Source organism: Zonotrichia albicollis, chromosome 5 (assembly GCF_047830755.1).
Source record: "Zonotrichia albicollis isolate bZonAlb1 chromosome 5, bZonAlb1.hap1, whole genome shotgun sequence".
Classification (NCBI taxonomy): Eukaryota; Metazoa; Chordata; class Aves; order Passeriformes; family Passerellidae; genus Zonotrichia; species Zonotrichia albicollis.
In genome coordinates, this window is record NC_133823.1 from 45,971,445 (window position 1) to 45,997,064 (window position 25,620).

At 41.3% G+C, this 25,620-nt stretch overlaps 2 protein-coding genes across 6 annotated transcripts in view; one reads left to right on the plus strand and one right to left on the minus strand.

Annotated features, from left to right (window-relative positions):
* Positions 1-5,640, plus strand: part of ATP8A1 (ATPase phospholipid transporting 8A1) — a 98,895-nt gene extending 93,255 nt beyond the window's left edge. For all 5 annotated transcript variants that reach the window (XM_005490538.4, XM_005490537.4, XM_074541560.1 and 2 more), the window contains 2 exons: positions 3,904-3,995; positions 4,330-5,640. In XM_005490538.4, coding sequence (XP_005490595.1) covers positions 3,904-3,995; positions 4,330-4,427 — 190 coding nt within the window. In that variant the 3' untranslated portion in view covers positions 4,428-5,640. The remainder of the gene's footprint in view (positions 1-3,903; positions 3,996-4,329) is intronic.
* A 1,464-nt stretch (positions 5,641-7,104) lies between these two features.
* Positions 7,105-15,350, minus strand: SHISA3 (shisa family member 3). Its single transcript, XM_074541561.1, has 2 exons — positions 14,887-15,350; positions 7,105-14,064 (listed from the first exon to the last, which is right to left on the minus strand). Exons 1-2 carry the CDS (start codon positions 15,179-15,181, stop codon positions 13,613-13,615), a joined length of 747 nt encoding a protein of 248 aa, XP_074397662.1. The 5' UTR covers positions 15,182-15,350; the 3' UTR covers positions 7,105-13,612.
* Between the last annotated feature and the right edge of the window lie 10,270 nt (positions 15,351-25,620).

Below are 25,620 nucleotides of genomic sequence, written 5' to 3' on the forward strand. Positions count from 1 at the left end.
TTTAGTGGAAAGACAGCTTGTTCTCAGGACAGCTGTCCTGGGCTGGTAGTTGGTATCAGGGAGCAGAATGGTTCCCATGTTATCCAGGAGGAGGCAGTCAGAGAGCTGCTGAACAACTTGGATGTTCATAAATCCATGGGACCGAATGGGATCCATCCCAGGGTAATGAGGAAGCTGGCAGATGAGCTTGTGAAGCACTCTCCAGATTTACCAGCTGTTCTGGCTCACTGGTGAGGTTCCAAGGGGCTGGAAGCTGGCCAATGTGACACCCATTCACAAAAAGGGTGGGAAGGAGGATCCTGGTAATTATAGGCCAATTACAGTCTGACCTCAGTACCTGGTAAGGTTATGGAACAGTTTATATTGAGTGTCATCACTCAATGGTGGCCAGGGTATCAGACCCAGCCAGCATGGGTTTAGGAGGAGTAGGTCATGTTTGACCTGCCTGGTCCCCTTTTATGACCAGGTGACCCAGCTGGTGGATGCGGGAAAGGCTGTGGATGTTGTGTGCCTGGACTTCAGTAAGGCCTTTGACACTGTCTCCCACAGCACACTCCTGGAGAAGCTGCAGCCCATGGCTTGGACAGGAGCACTCTTTGCTGGGTTAGGAACTGGCTGCGTGGCTGGGCCCAGAGGGTGGTGGTGAATGGTGCTGCATCCAGCTGGGGCCAGTCACCAGTGGTGTCCTCAGGGGTCTGTGCTGGGGCCAGCTCTGTTCAATATCTTTATTCATTACATGGATGAGGGTGTTGAGTCTTTCATTAGTAAATCTGCAGATGACACTAAATCTGCAGATGACACTAAGCAGGGAGTGTGTGTTGATCTGTTGGAAGGTAGGAGGTCCAGGTCTCTCTGCAGAGAGACCTGGAATGGTTGGATGGGTGGGCAGAGTCCAGTAAGATGATGTTTAATAAGTCCAAGTGCCCAGTCCTGCATTTAGGCCACAATAACCCCCTGCAGCGTTAGAGACTGGACAGTGGCTGGACAGTGCCCAGGCAGAAAGGGACCTGGGGCTACTGACAGCAGCTGGCTGACATGAGCCAGCAGTGTGCCCTGGGGGGCCAAGAAGGCCAAGGGCATCCTGGCCTGGATCAGGAACAGTGTGGCCAGCAGGAGCAGGGAGGTCATCCTTCCCCTGTACTGGCAGTTGTTAGGCCACACCTTGAGTGCTGTGTCCTGTTCTGGCCCCTCAGTTTGGGAAGGACCTTGAGACACTTGAGCACATCCAGAGGAGGCAACGAGGCTGGTGAGGGGCTTGGAACACAAACCCTGTGAGGAACCCCTGAGGGAGCTGGAGATGTTTAGCCTGGAGAAAAGGAGACTCGGGAATGGCTTTATCACTCTCTACAACTCCCTGAAAGGTGGCTGTGGTCAGGTGAGGTTGGTCTCTTTCTCCAGGCAGCAACTGACAGAACCAGAGAGCACAGTCTCAAGCTGCACCAAGGGAAATATAGGTTGGATGTTAGGAAAAAGATTTTTACAGAAAGAGTGACCAAGTACTGGAATGGTCTGCCTGGGGCGGTGGTGGAGTCACCATCCCTGGATGTGTTTGAACAAAGACTGGATGTGGCACTCCATGTGGTGCCATGGTTTAGTTGAGGTGTTCAGGCATGGGATGGACTCAATGATCTTGAAGGTCTCTTCCAGCCCAGTGATTCTGTGATTCAATCTGAACATTCCATTCAGGAATACAAGCAAGGAATGATGGTACCAGGAATGGTACAATAGACGTGCTAATGTTTTAAATAAAATATTTTTATTTAAGTTTTTTATTATTATTTTTATTCATGTCAGACATTTCATAGAAATTTTCTGATTTCAACTCAAATTAATAAGGATTTCACAGATGTATTGCAGAGGAGATGCGGCTGATAACTGTAACTAAGTGTATCCATAGTCTTCCACCTCCTTGGCTTCCAGTTTTACATGAAAATACTGATTTATTTATTCAGTCTCAGTATTCTTACAGTTTAGATTTCAGTCCCTAATTTTTATTAATGTTGTCACTTAAACAGTTTACAGCTCTGAACTGAAAAAGAAAGCTCCTACACAGCGTAGAGGAGCAAGCAGGATGAAAAAAATCCCCAGAGAGTTAGCTTAGGAAAGCGCTGAGAGTAGATGTGTTTCAGTACTTCAGCCTCTTCATTCTTGATTCAGTCAGCAGATGCCAACTACCTTTCTGGAATTGGTACCTATTTTTTTTTTCTTACAAGGGAATCTCATTCCATCTTTTCATTCAAAATATGGCCACAGAAGCAGTTTCCCCTGCCTATCACCTTACCGTGCAGATTTTCCAGTTAGCATTCCTCTGTGGGTGTGGAAATAGTAGGTTTATTTTCCTTTTCCAACTTAGAAAAGCCAGGCTTTCACCATATGCTTTAACCACCAGACCAGAGGGGAACAGAAAGATGAGATAAACCATTAGTCTCTCCAGCTCTAAACAGTGGTTCAGCTTCATATATAAATGTAGAGTCACTTAAGGAAGAATAAACATTTCTAATTTAGTGGCTTGAATGGTGATCTAGTAAGGAAAGCAGTCTAGTTCCCTTCCTTGCACCACGTAGTCTGGTTAATAGCCTGAGAACTTAAGTCTGTTGAGCTAATTGACAATAATATTAAAAAGTAATTTGGGTAATCAAAACTTGGTAACATAAGGTATGTGAAATCTGCTTTTCTTCCTACATCATTGCATGAGAGACAACTTGGCTAATCTAGCAAAACTGTAGCAATATCAAATCACTGTGTACTCACATTATACATAAGATACATCTCTTTTTTAACTGAACTAATTTTAGACCAGTTTACATTGAGAGTGGGCTGGATTTTTCAGCATTTGAAGTGTTTAAGTGATAGGTTGGTATTTCTTGAAACACAGGCTGTAATTTACAGTGAATATCAAATCAAGAGGACACTGAAGAGGTTTTTTTGGATTTTTTTTTAAATATAGTCCCTTGCACATACTTAATATGTTAGTAAAACTGTCAGATTTTGAAATTTTTCTTAGCTATGGCTCATGTGCCTGGTATTTATTTAGTAATGTATGTTCCTATTAGAGAGAACTTTAGTGCAAGAAAGACAGAAAGGAAACCCAATACCTTTGCTACTTGTTTCACTACAGTTAGCAGCATTTGGCTGACTCCTGAGTCTCAATTTAAAAAATGTTTAATGCTCCTGTTTTCCACTTGGGCTGAAATAGGGAGTACCTTGAGTCTCACTAAAGGTACCCAAGTGTGTGCACACAACAACACAACAAACTCAGTTGTGCTGGGAAGGAAGGAGATGGGCTGAGGTTGCCAACCTTAGCAGCGATAGTAGTCTGTTTTTTGGGTATGATCTCCAGAAAAACACGTTCTAGAGTTTCCTGGGGAAGGCTCCTTTCTAGAACACTTTTCATGGAAATAATGTTTCTGTACACACAGCTGATAACCATGAACCTGGCTTTCCGTCCACTCATTTCCCACCCCTTTGGGGTACTGTGTCAATAGAGGCTGGGAACACTTTCTGTGTAAGATAAAAAGGACTAATTCAGCCTGGCACTATTCAAGCTGTGCTACGTTAAGGAAGACAGTGCCTTCCCTTTACATTGTGTGCTTCTAAAGGAGTCACACTCAAAGGTTCACAGTATTATTCATTTATTTGTGTTGTCAGCACACAGCAGTGTTTCAAAAATATATTTTGCCTGAACTGTAACAAGTAAAATCATTACCAGGGGTCAGAACTTAATAATCTGTCCTCGTGCAAGCTTTTAATCATCATCTTAATAATTCATTAGGCACAATATAGAAAGAAAAAGGAGGGTGGACATTTCTCATTTAACAATTAATTCCCATTGAGCAGACTCAAACATAAAGGGATAGGGTAATTAGTAAGTAAATATTCTTCATGTGTCTACTTTCTCTCTAGCTTAACTGAAAGAGCCCAACTACTGAAGAATGTTTTTAAGAAGAACCATGTGAACTTGTATCGCTCTGACTCTTTGCAACAAAACTTGCTTCGTAAGTGTTCACTGACAGAAATTAATGTACATTAACAACAGCAGTAAAATTCTGCCTTTCACTGCATTTATTTATAGCAAAAGTGCAGTATCCTAAACCCATTAGACCATATTCTTTGTGGTTAAGTGTCCCTTCATACCTAAGGTACTGTGCAGAGCTCTTTCTGCTGTTTTATAAATGCAAAATTCTGTAAGAAATGGCACAGTATTCTACTTACTGTTGAAAAGAGGTTTATTCCCTTCTGTTCATCTTTGGTAAGTTGCTTTTATTAAAGTTTTAAAAAAAAATAAGATTATCAAACTTAATTTGTTTCTATTTCACTTTGTATCTGCAGATGGCTACGCCTTCTCTCAAGATGAAAATGGGATTGTTTCCCAGTCTGAAGTCATAAGAGCTTACGATACCACAAAGCAAAGGCCTGAGGAGTGGTGAAGGAACACAGCTGGACATCTAGGCCTTAGCTGTTACTTTTGTGAGACAGGCTACTAGATCTTTGCTGGGAGCTGTGACCATGGTCCAGTTATCAGACACTGAAAGATCTATGATGGCCTTGTTCCATAAAGTTTGGATTTGTGTATTCAGTAGACATAAGCACTGTGCAACTATACTGTAACACACCATCTCTAAATTTTTAACGAGTATTTGCTTAGCCTTTGTAAACAGATTGGAATTTATCTTGTATCTTGCCAGCTTGCTTATTTTACAATGAATTTGGATCAATACTGGTCATACACTAGAAAGGCAGTGGTCAGATTGCTAAATGTACTTTACATTGACAGATCTAGCATCTGTGAAGGTTTTTAGGTGTTAATATATTTAAATATATTTGATAACAAGCCTTTGATTTCAACAAGTGCTGAAAAAAACCCAGTATCTTAATGGTGTTAATTCACCTTCTTTAAGAAAGATTTTGAGTCAAGATGCTCATAGATGTTTGTGTCAAACTAATCTAAAAACATTTGCCAAAGAAGTTCCATAAATGTTTTCTGTTAGAAACAATTTGAAAGGAAACTATCTCCAGTCCTGATCTCAGAACTGCATGCTTGAGTCTCCACACTTGAGGAGAAGGTATAGTGAGTCTAATTTGAGTGGCCTTTTTGGCATTTGCTTTCAAAACTGCAAGTCTTTGCACCTTTGGCCTTATACAAGCTTTCCCCTTATTTTCATTTAGTATTGTGTATGTTGAATATGGCTGCCAACTTGTATAATGGAGTACACGTAATACTTTATTCAGTTTTTAAGAATTGCTCTGCCTTACTTCCCTTTAGCAAACTTAATTATTTTTGTGATGCTTAGTTGTATCTGCTTATACTGTAGGTTCAAAAGAAAGTTTGTTTAAACTTATTTTTTAAAATTAATCAAATTTTCAACATTTTTATACTAGAATTATTTGAAATGCATACATTGAAATACAGAGCAAAGCATGCCCTTCGCTAGTCTGTGGTATGTACTGGTTTATTTGCACTAAAGTCACTTCCTATAAAGGTGTGAAATACATTGCAGCAGTCTCTTTACAACTTATTGGTCATGCACAATACTTACATACTCTCACCTTTAATTAAAATGGAGAGGAAGTGACTGCAGGAAAAGATACACACCTGGTATGAGGGGAAAAAAAAGAGGGCACTATTAAATGAGAACATTGTGATACATGCTTTAACTAGTTATACTTGGTATTTCTCAACTTACCATCCAACAACCGTCAGGTTTCAAACTAAGAAAGGCTACTTGAACTTTAAAATTTAGTTAATTCTTGCCTCTCTTTAGTCCATGTTTAATTCTGGGTTTAAAGGCCACCACAATTGCATTAAAAATACAATTTTCTATAGTAGCAGTTGGTTATGCTGTTAAGTAAATTTTTGTGAATTGCATAGGAATTATCTCTTTTTTCCTTTCAATGGAGATCAACCAGATGGAAAAGCAGAACAACAATATCCCCAGTGATCTGTTAAATTAAGTATTTTACTCTTTGCTCTCCAAATCATAACTCTCCAAGTCATCCAGTCCCATCTTTTCTCTGCCCTCCTTCATTTGTCATTATGAAAGGTGACTTTATCTCCTTGCTTTTCATCTAGCTAAATGCTTAACTTGTAATTAATCTCACTATCCAAGTTTCTTATCCTCCATTCTGAGAGAAACTTAAAAATACACAGAGAAAGCCCAACAGAAGGCACTATATGAAAGTACATCTTCAGGAAGGTGTATCAGTGGTAAGACAGTCTGCATTTCTTGTGCCTGCTATGCAGTGTCTTCCTCTCCCTAGCCCGGAGTGATCTCTAAACAGCAGGCACAAGGAGAAAGGGAGCTAGAAACAGTACTGCCAGTCAGTCATGCAGACAAGAACTGCCTTCAGAAAAGCCTTTGCAGGCATAGATAAATAGATGGATCAATATGGGAGGGCCAAATCACTTGACCTAAGGCAAGAAAAAATTTGGGGGCATGCCCCTTTCCTAAAACAGGGATCCCTATTTGCTGTCATCCCAGGGACAATGACCACCTTCAAAACATTTCTGAAATTAACCATGACACTGTTGCTCCTTTTTAAACTTTCTGTGTAGTTAATTCATATAAAATTAATCTATACATAGTCTCTTAATGGGCAATTTTTTTTCTGTTCTAATTGGTTGAATTGCTAATTATGCAAATACGGATTAGAATAGACTGTGAAATACATGCAGTGAGATATTTACATGATCTCTTATTCTTCTTATGAAATAAAATTGTTTTACCATTGTAATACAGTTTGAAGAAAAGAACACACAGTAGATCCCAAATTAACTACCTTAAAAAGGAAGAAAATGACTGAAACAACTCTAAGATCCTAAATGCAGACTGATTTAAAGGTTTTTAAGATAATCTTATCACAGCATTTCATGCTTACATTTTTTCAGAATTTGAAGGAGTATTTAACAAAGTGCAGTTTTTTACTACTTCTGATGTATTTTTCCCATCTTGTACTTTTTCTGATAATTAGTGGTTGAAAGATACCACTTCTTAAAAATAGCAAAAAAGACCAATCTGGCAAAAACAGTAGGCTTTATTGCTCATACAATTCTATTTTAAAATACAAGATTATCTTATCTATGTGTACCCATTTTTAAATCAGGCCAAGTACACAATATGCACTTTATTTTCACTTTAAGTACACAGTAATATAATCTAGTTCCATCCTGTTAGTATGTCATACCTTTGTTAAAATAAAGGGATTCTGCTGATGTTTGTTTAAAGGAAAAAAGAACAGTTGAGGCGGAAATGCTCGTAATAATGCCTCTGTTCTTACTGTTCCAAAATTCAAAAGTGTATTAAATAGAGAGTTCACGTGGACTTTCCCATCTCTTTCATGGGCACTGCAAGTTAGTATTAAAAATTTCCATCTAAAAGATGAACCTGTGCCACTAAAAAATCGGGTATCTTATATAAATACTTTTGCTTGATTATTTTTAAATATATACATACATATATATAGAAATTATTCAAAAGAGTAACTGGAAAAAAATTTTAACAAACCTATTGACAATTTGTATCTGGAATTTTTTCTTGCCATTTCCTAATTTTACACATATTTTTGCAAAGCAGTTTCAACAGATTTATACTTAGTCATCATTCTATTTGTATAAAATGATAAATAAAATATTTTGAAACACTAAGAGATAGCTGAAGATTCTTATATGTCCACATGCATCCATAAAATTCACCTTGTTACAAAGATGAGCATTAAGTGTCTTAACATGTGTATCATGACATTTGAACCCATCTTGAATGATGAGTAATTTGGAATATGTGTTAAATTTAAGGAGAAAAGTTTTTCCCTTTTTTTCTTGTGTATTGTGTAAAAGCAGTTGTAGTTCTGATAAATTTATCATTCTGTCTGCATGAGGCACTATTTCTAAGTGTTCTGAGGCGATGCATGGTGGTTGTTGATTCCTGTTTTTTAATGCCTTCGTTAAAAGTCTGCTCATAATATATTGAGAAGCTAGTGCTGTGTAAGCAAATGAGTTTGTCAGTTCAGCTTCCTTGGTACTGGCTGTTTTCACAGGTTACAAAACTCCACAAATGAGTTTCTCCTTCCCCCTCTCTGCCCTCGCTCCCCCAGTTTCCTCGCTGTTAACCAAGAGATCTTTATTAAACAAAGGAATATTTTAGCATTCCAAACCTGGTTCCTGCTTATGCAAACCACTACTGTTATAGGGTTCAACCAGACTGCTTGTGAGTATAAGGACTACTCATCTGAGCAATGATGTGCAAAGTTGGGCACTTTTGAGGGTTGATACTGAAATAAAAGTATTTCCATGTAGAGTGTGATTTGTAATTGCAAAGCTGTGACCAGAACAAGTTTGTTTTGTTGGGGTTTTTTTAAAGTCATATTTTATGGTGTTTTTTTAATGTAGCATAGAAGCCATAAATGCGTTAATATTGTTTTTCTACTTCAACATAATTTTTCATAACAATTTTCAGTGTTTGATATGTATTAACCGCTGCAGAAAGCGGTCAGTCTGAAACAGCAAAATTTGCATTCAAGATGAAGTAAGGTTTTACAGCTCCACTAAGCCATTACTGCTGAAACTTTGTGGAAATTATGAAGCTGCATGAATGAAGATTTTTTGACTTGGTGTTTATGGTAGTTTCTCAGGTTTAGTTTTAACTGGATGTTAAATGCACTGTGTTTTTTAAATAGTTCTTTCAGTAACACATTCAGTTCTATGCAGTGTTAAATGTCATTTGGCATTTGGTGAATGTGCATGTTTTGAACTGCAAATTTTAAATGTTTTGTCATTTAATTGTTAAAAAATGAATAAACTTTGCCATTAAATTAAGAAGCTTTGTTGACTTTATTGGTTGGAAATGTTAGGGATTACTTTCAGAGGAAAACATATCTCATCATTCTAGGGTTTGAATACTTTAAAATGAGACATACCAGAAATATTATTTCACAAATATTATCAAGTTCTTGCATTTTTTAAGGTATACTGAAAAAGTATTAAATTGGTTTAAGGTTTGTTGGGGTTGGGTTTTTTTTTTTCAACACCTTTTTGGAGATGTCTTTTCAGTTCTCATGTGAAGTCTAGAAAAGTTTAAAAAATTTAAGGAGCACAGGAGTCTGCAATTTAGTGACTTCCAGCCAAGCCTTAACATACTCTGGTGGTGATACCCTATTCTGAAAGAGAAGTATGTAGTACAAGAATGGTAAGAGTAGGAATAAGGAAACGTCACCTCCCTTTTCAGACAACAGTGGTAAATACTGTATGCTTTGGCTTTGATAGTAGCTGCTATTTCTTCCCTCTAACAGACCTCGCCACTGAAAAAAATCAATATTTTACTACCTTAACTGAGTTTTGGTAGTAGCTGGGTGACTAATTTTTATATGTACACTAGACAATTAATTTATTTTGTATTCTGTCCAAGCAGGTTTGATAATACATGCATCTTAGATAGTGCTAGTTTCACAAGATCCAGTCTCTAGTAGCAGAGCTGGTTTAAGGATATTCCACCTGATAATATTTTACATCTCTCTTATACTGGCAGTCATGAGGCCATTGAAATTATTCATTTTGTAATCCAGTTTATAATGATCCAGGCTTCCTCTCAAATCCTTTCCCTTCTTTCTTACAGCAAACATTATTTTTAAGCTAAAATAATTTCACTTACCTGGTTCACACTATAGCCTCCTGAATTTTTACACAAGCCATAGAGGGAAAGAATAAAAGAACAGAAAGGCATTTCCTTTTCTGCCTCTGCTAATGAAAAGAGGATACCATGGAATTATAACCTTGGTGTCACTGTGAGTCAAAAACTTTATGTGCTATGAGTGGCTCCCTCAAAAGCAGACTCATTGTTCAGAGGAGTTCAAGTTCAGACAGAACATTGCAATAGGCAGCAAAACAGCACTGAAAACCAACTTCAACTTGTTAATGCTCCTTAATGTTCCTTAATATCCTTGTGTCAAGCTGCACCTGAGCAGTAATGACAAAATACTTTTAAATTGTCAGGTTTTTTTATTCCAGTGGGATTAGTGTTACAAATAATCCGTGAGTTTACATAGCCTCATACTGTACTGCTTACCTAGTTTCAAACAGAATCCTTCAGACATTCTTGCAAATACTTGTAATGTTTTTCCTAGCACTGGAAAGTCTTGATGCATTTTGGAGATACACACTTCAGAATCCCAAATTGTGGAAACAAAACAAATGGCATGCCACTGTTGCTCATTATCCACAGAAGGCTTGAGTTTCATCTAAGTCATTACCAGTTAATGGCAATCAAAGCATTTGTGGCATCGTGTGTGAATGACAGTAATCAATTTAATGAGTGTGAATATTCTTTCATTTTGATTTTAGATTGTTGTAGTGCTAGAAAAAAGGAGTATGAACTAAATTCAGAATTCCAAAAGAAATAGTTAAATCTACTTTGTTAACATGGCAGTAAAGCAAGTACTGTCTGTAAATGTTACTTCTGATAGTAAGCAATTGCCTTCAGTTCAAGCATACATCCAGCCCTTCAAACCATTTCATTAGTCATTAAAGTGCTATCACAATGTCATTTCTGTTCTGTCTGCAAGTTTTAGGAAAATTTCCTGTTCCTATAAATCATAGGAGTATCTAATGCCAAAAGGCTTTTTCCATTAGGGAGGAAATTCAGCATTCTCGCCGGCACACCAAATCCATCTGGGTTGGAAACTACTGGCACAGGCAGCATTGTTTCTGTCCATGGGCTTTATTCTGGCCACCTCCTTTCCTCTCCCTTCAGCTATGTGGGTCACTGCTACTGTAACTACATGAACAAGAATAGATTTTTTTTTATTTTTATTTTCTTCTTTGTCTGTTTGCAGATGGTGCATAATCCCCACCTCAACTATTTTACAGGTAGCACAGCACAGCTATTTTCACTACAATTGATCTTTCCCACCCTAAGAGCTACATCTGCAGGATTTGTTGCAGTCTGGCTACTGATCTGTGAAGTACTTAGCACTCTGTAAACTTACAGACTTATCTAAGTCTGGTTCAATGAAATTATTCCTGTGTGTCAAGTTCTTCAACCATTCTATGACGACAAACCCGTTATGCAGCATCAGGGGAAGAAAGGAAGAGGCTCAGATGGGTCTTCCCTGCTAGGCTGAGTTTCTTGCTACATGGCAAACAGCACAGCTCTCTTTAGGTTGAATTGTCATTAACATTTAAGGCCACATGCAAGTGTAGCAAAAATCTGTCCCCGTGTTAAAACATTAATAACTGACTGCAGAGCCCTCTGAGACCATCACACTGAAGCAGCCTGGCCTGTACAGCCCCAAATGGTAATGGGCAGTGACTGAGCCAAACTCTCAGCTTTGCTGTGTACAGTCTTTCTTTCATGAAAACACTCAATTTCAGCCACTCACCACCTGTGTCAGCGGCTCTGATGACTAATTGCTCTTTAAAGGTACATGAATTGCCCCTTCTTAGTTAAAAGTGATCAAGTTTCTGCTTCCAGAATGGGTCTGTGTTGCCTTGGTTTACTAGATAAAGATTTCTTCTAATTGGAGATTACCTATAATTTGTAAAAAAATACAGTTGAGTTGGTTTGCTGTTTCTGCTGTCTACAGGAGTAATCAGTACATCTCACAGTATGCTTCTGAACAAGACAGCTGCTACATCTTAAAATATTCAATGATTTTTCAAAAAAGTTACTTGACAAACAGTCCCATCCATAGCCATTCAAAATATGCAGTGGAGAGTCCTGTGCAATCTTACCAAAGGCAAGCAAAATTTTTCTTTCTTGAAGATTGTTTCTACAATAAAATTACAGGCCAGAATTTAACTTTTGATTCATTTCCTGAATACTTAAAATCTAATTTTTAGTGTCTTGCAAAACATATACACATCTGTGTATCATAATTTGGGTTGTAATTAATGATTACAGCATTCAAGCTAGAACCTATTACTTAAAACGTCATTGTATAGAACTTGTCTTTTTGCATTTCTAGCAGTAATGTTTGCTGGATTATAATGTTAATTGTGCAGCTAAAAACTTATTAAAATAGTTATTTTGAAAAATTTTTGTCATAACTACTGATCACTAGATATTTGCTATGAAAAAAGTATTCAACTCTTGAGAAAGAACCAATGAAGCTTTTCTAAACTACTTGTTAAATAGGTCAGCTATAATGTACTTCAACACATCCTGCACACAGGGAGTTTGAGGCTGATAAAATAGGAAAGCTCAGCCTCTGATATTGTAGATTCTGACCCACAAAATGACTTCAGTTTTTCGCAAAAAACAAGTATACAGAGAAGCCCTTTAATGACTGCATTTTTTACTTGTGTATTTTCCATTTGCTTACTGCATGTATTTGGTTTAGATGCTTTTTTTTCTTCTTCCATTTGGTTTGTTGGTTTACTTAGGTGAAGGAATGTAGAAGGGCAAACAGAATTTATTCCTAGAGCAGGATGTTTAATCCAAAATACCCAACTAATCAGCGTCGTTTTCAACACTTTTTCACTCCAGCTGCATGTAAAAAATACAAACGAATCTAGTAGTTTGCTATATGGTCAGAATTTTGTATTATATTAAATCTGCACAACAGGTGCAGTTAAAGTTGTAAATCATTTTAAAAAGCAGAATAAACTATTTTAACAGGAAAAAAGTACAAAAAGAGTTACACCAACCAAATTCAACAAACACTACCTGTACCGAGTCATACTGATGACACAGCATTTCAACCACACAGTTTATTGGGTTGGGTTTTTTTTTGCGTGTTACTACTAAATAATTAGTGATGTCAATGGTGTAAATACATTTTAAATTACAAACTTGTCTTTACATTTTATACATGGCTAATTTTACAAACAGAACTTCATGATCAGTTTGTCCAACTTACACTTGCTGAGCAAAAAGCTGACAATAAATACTTCCTTCTGAAGAATGCTTTAGTAGACCGCTATTTTTAGAGTTTTATGTGGAGAAGTTATTGGTGATATTGCTGAATACATTCTGCTTTCCTCATAGATAATTTGGTTATGTGAGACTGTCTGATCTTCTCCTAGCCTAATTACTGCTAGTTTTATCTACCATCGTTAAAATTTACTAATACAAATATGCAGTGTAAGTTCAGGTAGATTATGTGTATTTTTTAAAAAACCTCTGCATTTTAATATCTAATAAAAATTCTTCCTCTTACTTTCATTGCTCATGGAAGTGGTAAACAGATGTTTTCAAGGATCCTCATTAGTAAGTATTACTCCTGTCTTACTTCTCAGGCTTATTGCTGCTTTATAGAACTAGTCTGATTATTATCAGTGGAAAGCAGCCACTGTTTGTTAACTAAGTTAACTGCATTAGGGTAAAATGTCATTTGTAACACTGAGTACCTTCATCCCAACATGGTTCTTTTACTTGTCTCTGAACACATTCTGCACAAATTAGGCAGAGCAGTCCTGTTTTAGAGCAACTGTTTGGAGTGTTTTACAGTTCCTTTGTAAGTGTGATCCAAGTTTGGGAAATGCAAGTGAGACCCCTCACTTTTCAAGGGCAACTCACCCACAGGAACAGTTCTGACTTCTGCAGCCACAGAGCACATCAGTGTGACACCCAACAGCAGCAGCCCCTGTGGTTGCAAAGGTTACATTACTTCTTCACGAGTTCCTTCAGCTCTGAGTAAAATCAGAGCAGCTCTTCCCAACCAGGGCAGGCTCTGGCTGGAGAGGATACCCAAAGTACGGCGGAGACACCAGAAATCCTGATGGCTGGGTCAGGTGGACGGTGTGGGCTGTCTGGAAGCAGCCAGACGTGTAGGGTGGAGGTGAGGACGGCACAAGGCAGCCTGGCTCTGCCCGGGGGAAGGAGAACCTGCGGACAGAGCTGCTGGTGGAACTGGAACTGGTGGCGGTGCTGGACTGCCGGGATGGGGTCCTGAAGCTCGTGGAGGCCAAGATCATGGGAAGAGTCTCGGTCTGATAGCTCCGCAGGGAAAATCGGATTGGCTGTGACGGCTGTTTAGGTCTTAAACATGTGCAACAATAAACTGCTACCAGCGAACCCACGATAATGAAGGCAATAAATATTGATCCAACAATGAGGAATGGAACGTAGATTGGTTCTGGGAGAAGAAAGAAGAAGAAAAGCCATGCAAATTAGCCCACATAAGTAACAGGTTTTCTGTGTAGAAATAAACTCCACAGTATTTATGAAGCCCCACATTATTTCAGTCCCAATAACATACCAATCTGCTTAGAAAACAGAGCACCATTAGCATTGAAACAAAATCAGAGTTTAAACCCTGCAGGTTCCAGTAAAAATTTATTTCTATTACAGTTTTAATAGTTACCAAAGGTAGAAGCTGTCTACATCGTGTCCCCTTCATTGGTTCTTGTTAGGTATAGCTCAAGAATCTCACGCCTCTCCCCCTCCCTCATCCACCAAATCGCCGGGAGTGTGCAGTGTAACAGCTTGAATCTGCAGGTGAAGCTCAAATGCTGCAGATGCTATTAAATCGCTTCCTTTCCTAAGGTGGAAGATAAGCGCAGAGCGTGTGACTTGGGAAACCAGTCTCCGTATGCGCTGCCGGATTTCTTTTGTTTGGGAAACTGACGGCCACCAGCACGGTGGGCTGTGCGTGCAGAGCACCGGGGCGCACTCACACCTCCGGCAGCAATAAAGTTAGACAGCCACAACAGAATTTGCCGATGTGAACTTGAAATACAAGTGCACCATGCGGTCAGGAGGGATCCTCCTGCCGGTGCCCTCGGGAGCGCGGAGCTGCGCCCCCCGCGCCCCCGGTCCGTCCCGGCGTGGGGCCGCCCCGCAGCCGCACCTGAGCGCACCTGGAGCCGCCCCGCCGCCAGCCCACCCCGCAGCGGCCCGGGGGATGCTCCGCGGGACCGTCTCCCGCCCGCCCTGGGACCCGCGGCCGGGCACTCACGGGCGGTGACTCCCGGCTCCGAGGGCTCCGGGTCGTTGGTGCAGCCGCCCTGCTCCAGGCGAGCCTCGGCGGCGGCGCAGCAGTAGCGCAGGGCGCAGGAGCCGCAGCAGATGGTGGCGGCCGCCGTGTCGAAGCCCTCGGGGCACTGGAAGCCCTCGTGGTAGCCCCCCTGCCCGTCCACCCAGCCGTGGCAGTACTCGCCGCCGCCGGGCTGGCCCCCGCCGCCGCCGCCCAGCAGCCCCAGCAGGAGGCAGCGCAGCAGCAGCCGCGGCAGCGCCCGCCGCCGCCCCGCCATCTCCCCGCCACCGCCCGACGGGGCGCGCAGGGGGCGGCCCCGGGTGCCGTGCGGGGCCTCCTGCGCCGCGTCCGGGGGCTGGGAGGCAGCTCCCACAACACACACACCCTCACGCACCCTCACACAACCCTCGCACTCACACACCCACCCTCAGACACCCTCACACACCCCCGCTTACACACCCCCACATGCCCTCACACACGCACACACACACACACACTCACACACACACACACCCCCTCACACAACCCTCGCACTCACATACCCACCCTCACACACCCCCGCTCACACACTCCCCCATACCCTCACACACACACGCACACTCACACACCCTCACACAACCCTCGCACTCACACACCCACCCTCAGACACTCCCACACACCCCCGCTTACACACCCGCACGTACCCTCACACACACACACACACACACACACACACACACACACTCTCACTCTCACTCACACACACATACACACTTTCATACTCACACACACTCACACTCTCACAAACACACACTCACGCACTCACAGTCACGGCTCTCCCCCGCCGCCCCCCGCGCCCCCCAGCATCGCCCTGCCGCTCTCTGGGCCGGCCCCTGCGGCACGGCCGGTCCCGCTCGGTACCTGTCGGTCGGACGGGCTCGGCGCGGAGCAGGGAGGGAGGGAGGCTGCGGCCAGATCAGCGTTTGCTTTCCGAGGGCCTGTTCCTCTGGGCTGGCTGTGCCCGGCCGCAGCCACAAACGCGCGGAGCGGAGCGCGGGCAGCTCCCGTCCCACACACCCCATCGCGGCTCTCACTGCCGGCCGCCACAAGCAGAAGGGTCTCTGCGCTGGCAATTTATTCAAGCAGCCCTGTGCTTCTAAGGGTTAAAAAGCAAGTACAGCGTATGATTTATTACAAAGACTTTTTGCTTTTTAACCTGTTTCCCCTCCTCAATACTTTTTATGTGCAAAGATATAACAGCATATCCCCAGAAGATTTATAGCCCCTCTTAGTCAAACACCAGGCCCGTCACCTCTGTTTTCCAAGAGAGAGAATGGGTGTGGGGCTAGGGAGGAGGAACACATCTGTTCATATAAGAATCCAATCCTTTTTCTGCTAGAAGAATAATAGCAAATCACCAAGCAAAAACCACAAAAGGAACTGCGTATTCATTTATTCTAGAGGAAAAAAACATTTTTAATGAAATGAGCAGATTTGGACTTCTGGTTCAAGCAAAGAAACATTTCTGTAAATGATGTCTCCCCTGTGTGCTATCAAAGAGGCACTCTAGCTCGAATGGTGAAAGTACTTATGAAACTTATATTAAAGCTGTGCTGAACGAAAGAATGCATTTTTCCTGCATCTGGAACTTCCTGACATCATTTACTGCTGGGGTATGAATATGTATATCAGAGCCTGACCACTTGTCCAACATTTTGAATGCCCATGTCACTAATTTCCAAAGTTGGCAAGTTTAGTCAAACAAAAGAAACAAAGTGTGCTGTGTACCAGCAATAAAACTGTGCACTCAGAACCATCTATCAAGACATTGGACTTCTGGCCAACTCCTAAATACAGTCCACAAACACTATATTTATGGTGTTTTTTCCTTTTAACTAATCTATTCTATTTTTTTTCCTCTCAAACTCTTTTTTCCTGTTTTGATTTCTGCATGTGTAATCAGTACCACCAAATCAGAAAAGCAAAAATAAAAAATTGCATAAATGAAAAATATTTTTCATGGCTATTTAGCAGATATGGCTATAGAAATAACAAAACTGGATACAAAAGAAAAATATATACATTCGATAGAACATATAGAAAGTGAAAATGTGCTATTTTGTCCTCCTCTGCATTTTCATTTTGAAACGATGATGTGGATTAAACTTTTACCAGCTGTCCTGACTACAAGTTCCTAGTTTTTATAAGCCAATGTTAAATATTAATACAGTTTTGCTTTTACTTCACCGTGGTTTTAAAGCAAACATAACCTTCATGGAATGTTTTAAAATGTATGACTTTTAAAGGCCTAATCCAACTTCCAGGAAGGTCAAAAGGAATCTCTGTGTTGACCAGGATGAGGCTTGGAGCAGGAACTCAGTAAGGTCTTCATGGTGCATTTGGCTGTCTCAGGTGCAGAGGAAAGAGGGACAACAGAGCCGCCCTCTCAAGTTTGCAGGAAAGCCTCATTTAGTAGGAGTCAGTGAGTAAATATCTCACAGCTCATATGATGATTTTGTTAATTAATTCATCGGCTTCCAAAAAACTTAAAAAAAAATAGTGGTCTGGAAAAAGCCTTCTGAGATACAGAGATATTTCAGATCCTAAACTACCATAGGAACTGCAGTGAGAGTTCTGGGTGGGGCACTGAGGAGGCTCCCAGCTCACAGACATTGGGAACACTTTGACCTGGGCCTTGTTTGTGCCATCTCTGGTGCTTGGATTGTTAATAAAAATGTTTGTGTTCCTCTAGGCAGCGACTATTCTCTGCTCCCCTCTGGTGATGGCACCTGTACAGGGTCTCCTGCAAATGGGCAAAATTATCCTTCTCTTTATTTGAATCCCAAATTTCTCCGTCCTGGAGGAAAATTCTTTTAAGAGTTTCATAAGTACGGGTTTGCAAGTGTGTGTGGTTGATTTTGTGTGGCCAAATGGCATTTCAATCACACAAGTGGATTTATCTCCCTTTTGCCAAGTAAGTCAGCAGCAGATTTCAGGACTGATCCTGCAAACATTGCCAACCTGGAAAGCTTTGAAGATATATGAGTTTTCCTATAAAGTGCTGAGGTCTTAAATTGCTACTTTGGTCTTTTTCCTTTCTCTGAAATATTGATATAGCCTGCAGAATGTGATGTGACTGTGGTGGAGGTGAACTGGATTGCTCTGACTGAGACAGTGAAAATCTTTGTTCTGCTCCCTTTTCTATAAAGGTACAGTTTGACATGCTAGAAGATTCATTTGCATTGATTTTTGCCATTTGCTTTAAACTAAATCCACACATAATTAAGAATACAGGGAAAAACTGTCATGTTGACTGTTGCTGAGCATCCTACATCTGCAGTTTGAGGACATTGGATGGCTCAGAGTAGCTCACTTTTAGACTGGTTTTTGTTGGGTGATGTTCCTGAAAAGTACCAATGCTGACTTTGCTTATTATTTATTCCCAGCCAAAACCTTCCAGCTTCCAGGTGATGTGTCACAAACTTAATTACATCACATTCATTTTGAATGAGAAACATTGTTTTTAAAAACAAAAACTCATGTAGTTCTGATTGTTGTTGTTTATAAATCTTAGTATGAAAACTAATGAAGGTGAGATCAGTCATACAGTAGGGAGAAAAGATACTTAATTGTATTTTAAGGTGTTATTATCTACCAGGCTTTTTTTACTGTCTCCACAGCAAACCTACAGGGAGAACACATTATAGCACTCCTCATCTGCTTCTGTGCAAGGTCAAACAATTGTTCTTAAATGACTTCTGAAATCATTCACTCCCTGCACACAGTAATTACCTCACTACTGCCAAATAGATCAGTTTTAAAAACAGATAATAAAATCTTCTTAAACATATTCATATTTCCTAATAATTATTTTGCTACATTCCATTTTCTGGATTTGGGCTTTTTTTCTAAGTTTTTTCCCCTGATTTCACTACTATACTTTTGCATCCTTTCAGACTATAAAGCAAGCCAGTGACCCATGAAGTTCTAGCATGAGTGTAAATCCTAATATCACTTCAGGCAGTTGCTACCAATGCAAGGTAAAGTCACAGAACTTTGGATTAGCTACTAGAGTCAAAGCAGAGACAAAATCTCCCAGACATTCCTAAATAATGTCAGAGCTCTGTCTTGACTAGGGCAATGACAGATAGGCTCAGCTCATATCTTTTCTGATAGTCAAATCTTGCAGAATCGGTTACTTCACCCCAGCTCTTCATTAAATTTTGTCTTGGATTTCAAAGAGTAAAAAAGGCCAAATTGAGGTACCAGCTTCTAAAACCAGCCTGGTGCAAGCACAGTTCCCCTTAGAAATAAAACCAAAATATTTTGCCACCTAAATTGCAAGCCCTTGAGCTATGTGATTTGCTTCATTGTGCATATAAAGACTGTGTTGAATAAAATTCTGTATGCTGATCTCTCAGGTGATCTCCTTAGTCTTGGCTGCTTGTGAGAATGCCCCTCCTGCAGCTCTCTTGCTGGGGGAGCCACTGCCTGGCCACGAGCATCCCTGTCACCTGCCAGGCCACACACGTGTCCCAGCCGGGAAGGGCTGGCAGGAGAGCTGCGAGACGCCCCAGAATCTGCCCCATGGCCCAGGGAGGCTCCAGCTGGGTCTCTGCTCCTCCTCTGGCTGCAGAGCCTCATCCCATTGCCTACATCAGCAAATTAAAACAGGCCCACGAAGCCCATAAAGTGCACTTTGGTTGACTGAATCAAGGGGAAATGTGGTGGTTTTCTTCTTTCTCTTCCCTTGCTTGTTTTCCAGTAGGCTTGTGTACTTTTCTGGTCTGGGTTGGAGGCTACAGCTCTGACAGCCAACTTTTTATGATTTATTCCTGGGATTTGACCAGCACTGCATGGTTTTCCACCCCAGTCAGGAATATCACCATGTTTTCTGAAGTCTCTCAGAAATATTTGAGGGGTAAGGTTACAAAAGCCAGCTGTTAAAGGCAGCACCACTTACTCTTTCCCACAGGTAACCATTGAGAAAGCTGGTTACAGTCTGTGGAGAAAACTTAGAAGTCAGGTTATCTCAGCCTCATGACTGTCAAAGTAAGTGAGATTAATCATAAGTGCCTTGGGCTCACTCAAGAAGCAGAAGGTTTGATTACTGCTATCTTGATCCATGTGCACACATGTCACCATAATGGCTCCTTATCTGGAGTCTGTAGCCCTGCTGGGTAGAGGAGTTAGGATCAAACCTCAGGAGTCATCATTCTCCTCCTAAGGCAGCAAGAGGGGAAGATATTTTTAAGCCAGCAATGCAGCCATCCCTATTTGAGGAACATCTTATCCCAGCCATCCCCAGCTACCCTTTAGAAGATCACTCTTGCCATTCTTTTGAGCTCCGCAGACACCACATCCTGAAAGATGATTTGGTTGTTGTTGCATTCAGTAACTCACATGTGCTGAATGTATCCCCTCTCTACAACCACAGCATGCTCTCCATCTCCTCATCCAGGAGGGCACAGAGCTGCAAGATGTAGCAAAGCAGGGACAGATGTCTAGAATAGATGGGAATTTCTGATCTTACATGATGTGCAATTATCCTTTCTTCACTCCTGTCTTATGGCAACCAAGCAAGGCTTTCTGAAGAAATGTTTAATTTTACTTTTAAACCAGAAGTTCCTGTGCTTTGGAATTCAAAAACAAATTCTCCAAGCAACAATTCTTGATTCTAAAAAACAGTTCAGTGTGTAGTTACACCAACCACTAGCAGAGCAAGATAATAAAGCCAAAATAAAAAGTAAAAAATAAAGTATAAAAATTACTGGCTTTTTGTATTTCTAACAGCTGTTTTCAAAGCACTGGACATGGGGAAATGTTTTGACAGCCAAAAAAAGATAGAAAAATGGCCACATTTTGACCACTGTTTCACCTGAAAACTGTTACTCGATCGTGATTTGGCAGAGCTCCTTCTCTGTAACTTGCTGAGAAGAAATGAATTATTGCAAGTAAATAACCATACTTCCTAATCATCTTAACTGCTGCAGCCATTTTTAAACAGTACCAAGCTTCCCAGCTAGAGGTGGAAGGCTCAGTATCCCATTGCCAGGCAATTCCCTAATCCCCCAAAAGTCATATTAATGAATATTGCAACAGAAAGGTCAGAGGAGAAAGATAGCATCGGATCTGCTTTGCTCTCTAGCAGAGTGTGCATTTCTTTTTCCTTGAAACAGAATTAATGACCAAAAAAAGTTGAAGGGATGTGAAAGAACATGACATTTGAGTGTAGAAAAGTGTAGAAAGAAAATGTGTTTACCAGGGAATGAAGACAACTGGGTTGTTTTTTTCATTTTTTTCACCCACACCAGGAAAAAACAAGAAACATTCAAAAAGAATAAATTAATACACACCGATGCTTTTTTCTTCAAAATAAATAGTGCTGCATATGAGAGCACTGTTTCAATTCTTAACTGAGTGCCTAATAAATATATGCCTAAGTTTAAAAATATGCATTTTCCTTTTTTTGTTATTATGAAATAAAAGCATGAGAATAACTGACAAAAAATGCACAAAGAAATCTCCAAATGAACTTATTAGGAGCACCTTTAGCCTTAAGTGGGATACATCCCTTAAAGAACTAAGGAAGAGCTTGTTTTGTAGGAAATATTAATATCTAGCACTAGTTGTTTGCTTATTGCATATGAAAGTTGCACACAAGTAACTCACAGGCAATGGAGCCTCTGGATTTAAAAGAGTAATTCCTTTGAATCACTAAACCTGGTAAACTAAGCTGGTCCCTTTAACTTGAACCAGCAACCAAAGAGATGATTTTATTAAATATTCTTATATTAATGCTGCTAAAAATTTATATTGGATCTTAAAAATCAGCTCTCCAATGCTAAAAACAGAGCGAAATTCTGCATCTTTGGCCATGGGAGCGTATCGCTCTTTTCCTCTGCACCAGATCCTCGACACCATCTTGCTCAGGCTACATTTCACCCAGCTGAAGACCACCCATCCAGGTTTGTGTTGATATCATTGCATGTTTATAACAGATTATTGTGGGGCTTTCCATCCATTGAATTTATCCTGTCTGCGGAATGGCCTCTTAACACTTCCTACAAACAGCAGACTTCCCAAGAATTTCAGACATTTCAGGTCTGAAGAAATCAGCATTTGGTGATATAAATTAGTTCTATATTTATGATAATCTAATCAGTGAATGGCAGGTTAGGTGAGATTAAAGACTGAGACCCATTTTCTTTTTTCTGACTGCAGGTGGGCAGGATTTAAGGAAAAGCTCTACCTCATCTCCCACACCTAGGGCAGGTCAGGGACTGGGTCACCTTGGCACTGTTTTTAGTGGCTGCAGACTTGCTGTGCTCAAGTGCTTGCTGCTCCTGATATGCTGCATTTCCACATCCTGAGCAAGATGGGTCCTGCCACTCACCTCATCCAGTCTCGTCTCTGGGGCCATCCAGAGCTGCTTCAGGGCAGGTAAGGAGCCCTGCAGCAGTGCCACCTCCATCTCTCCATGCAGTGAGCAGGCTCTTAGGCACAGGCTGTCTGGCTGAGCAGGATGTGCTCAGGGGAAATATTTGGGGATCCTGTGCTGAAGTGCACTGTCCTGAATTTTATCCAACCAAGATTTGTGTGCCAGAAAGAGGTCTTATCTAGCAAAGTCATTTTCAACTTTGGATCAGTAATAACTGGGGACTGGTTTTAACTCAAAGCTTAGAGCAGGCACACTGATACACTTTTGAAAATATTTTGCTGGTAATTTTTTGATGGCAGCTGAACATTAAGCAGATGTCTTCATTGGGCTGTCCTTTTCTCTGGAATAATACTGTGGACTGAAATTCCTGTTGAGTGTCTAAATAAAAGTCTGAATGTGCCTCTCTAAATGGTATTACCCTGCATTTGCAAGCACAGCATTTCACTTGCCTTTGTGTTGCTGTGATGGTTCAACCCCAGCTGCAGTTCAGCCCCTTGCAGCCAGTCCCTCACACTGTTCTCAGCCCAAATCCAAAACACAGCCCTTTACTGGCTACTCTGCAGAAATTAACTGTACCCCAGCCAAAACAGCATGGTTACCCACTCACCTGATTCACTCAGGTCTCATCACGAGTCTCCAAACATGGCTTCTCTGTATGAAGGTGAAGGATCCCATGAGACAGCCACACAAGCTGGTGACTTATGATCTGGCTGCTGCCACCACCACAGCCATGACACAGTGGTGCCAGGCAGAGTCTGCATTTGTGTCTGCTCCAGTTCTACATGGAGCAACCTCTTCAGTCAGCCACCTCTTCACCCCCCTTGCCTTAGCTGGAGAGATGACACGACAGGCTCCTGTGTGTGCTTCCCATGGTGCCTTCCTTCACACAAACTGGTGCCAGGCATGAGCCCTTGCCCTGCTGAAGGTGCCTGCAAAGATGGGCTGGCTCCCAGTGTCCCCTGGCACAATGTCTGGGAGCAATTCTCCTGTCACTGCTGTTTAGTGAGTAGTGGCTTTCAAGCACTGTCTGCTCCCTGAAGGCTCTGGACCTCTTGCAACTTCATCTTTGTAAGCAAATGCAGTAAATATGAGTGGATGGTAACTCAGGGTCACTAACACAAATCTGCTTCTGCTCAGGACTCAGCTTGAGAAGGATTGAGTTGGTTTGCAGTGGTTAACAAACCAGAGAAGATTTTAACTGAAGAATTATTAACAGGCAGCCACTATTAGGATGTATATCCATCCCATCTGATATCCACTCTGTTTATCTCTGCTGCAATGAAGAGCAAAGCACTTGCACAGCAACATTGGACCTAGTGCCTTGTTAGGTGCTCCTGGATGAGCCTGGGAGTGACTTCTGCTCAAGCCAGAAAGCCCCATGCACATTTTATCATTTCCTGTCTTGCTCTCCACACCAATTTTCCACTTGGGAGATAAAACTTTTGGGAAGGAACAAAGCTGTATCTCATGCTCACCTACATGCTTAGTTTTAGTTATCAGGTGCCAATCCTGAAGCCCAGCTTTTAGGAACAAAATTCAGCTCAAACCCTCCTGGCTGGCATCAGCTGTACTTCAGTGACATTTGGAAAAAGATGGATATGTGATGGTAATGTGTTCTTGTAGCCTAAAAGGCCAAAAACATCCTGGGCTGCCTCAAAAGCAGCTTGGCCAGCAGGGACGGGGAGGTGATTCTGCCCCTGTGCTCTGCTCTTGTGAGACCCCACCTGCAGTGCTGTGTCCAGCTCTGGGCCCCCAGCATAGGAAAGACATGGACCTGTTGGAACAAGTCAAGAGGAGAACCACAAAGATGATCGGAGGGATGGAGCTCCATGAGGACAGGCTGAGAGAGCTGGGATAGTTCAGCCTGGAGAAGAGTATCTTCTTACTTACAGCGTCTTCCAGTACCTAAAGGGGGCCTTCAGAAAGCTGGAGAGGGACTTTTTCACAAGCAAATAATGACAGGACAAGGGGCAAAAGTTTTAACATAAACAAGGAGAGGTGTAGATTAGCTATTTGGAAGAAATTCTTTACTGTAAGGATGATGAGGCACTGGAACAGGTTGCCAAGAGAAGCTGGGGATGCCCCATTCCTGGAAGAGTTCAAGGTCAGGTTGGACAGGGTTTTAAGCAACCTGGTCTAATGAAAAGTGTCCCTGCCTATGGCAGGGGGTTTGGAATGAAATGACCTTTAAAATCCTTTCCAACCCAACCCATTTTATGATTATATAATTCTCTGACATAAACAGCAGGGTCTGCACAAACCCATTTCACCCTTTGCAGTTTAGAGCATTACCACCACGTAGGAATCAATGCAATTTTTCTTGATTGTTACTCAAGGAAAAATTATGTAAGAAACATGAACAGGCTATACTCTGCCATGTAGGACACTAAAAAAGATTAAAACTTTAAAGAACTATGAGGAGATTCATAAAATGTTTTGGTGAACACATTAGTTAGTTTGGAGACTAGTAACGTTGACTTAAAATATTTAGCTTTTGAATTTGACTTCAAGTATTCATGTAGACTGAATGTAGTCATGTGTTTGGTGAATTAATAACTTTATTTCTAAGTATTACTTATTATTCTTATTTACAACAGCCTGAGGAAATTTTGTTTTGCTTATCTACTTTGCAGTCTCTTTGCTTAGATTTCTTCTGGGATCTGACCTATAAAAACAACTGGATTTATGATACTCTAAAGTTTACAGCAAACACTTAACAAATACTCCTATTTCAGATATGAAATTTACAGTGTTTAAATATAGTCTTCGATGTTATCGTTTTCAGTGTTTACTGAGTGAAGTAGTTTTCCAGCAAATGTCAAGAAAGCAGCTAGTATGTAAATATACCACAGAAAGTAACTGCACACTGCCACCTACAGAGCAGGCCAGGGACATGGCAGGAGCAGTTGATCGCCAGGAGACATGAGAGAGGGTATTCATACCCAAAATGTCACGGCTTTTCCTCTCCTGGCAGCAGTTTCTGTTAGCGCAGAGCATGTGTTGCAAAAGAGGCATCGTGATACAGACTGTGCACGACTTGTGTGAGGAATGATAAATGGCACAGAGTGTGGTGAGTAATTATTTCCTGAATGATGTTGTTTGTAACACCAAAGCTGCATTCAGAACAGTCAGGTGAAACCATGCAAGAAGGCAGGAGGAATGCACTTCCCATTCCCGATGGGAGAGCTCCAGTGGGGATGCCAGACTGCAGACATCGCTGCAGCCCAGTTTGTGCAGTGTGTTGCAAGAGCACCGTGTCAGATCCCTGGCAAAAGTGGATGTTTCATCCAGCAGTC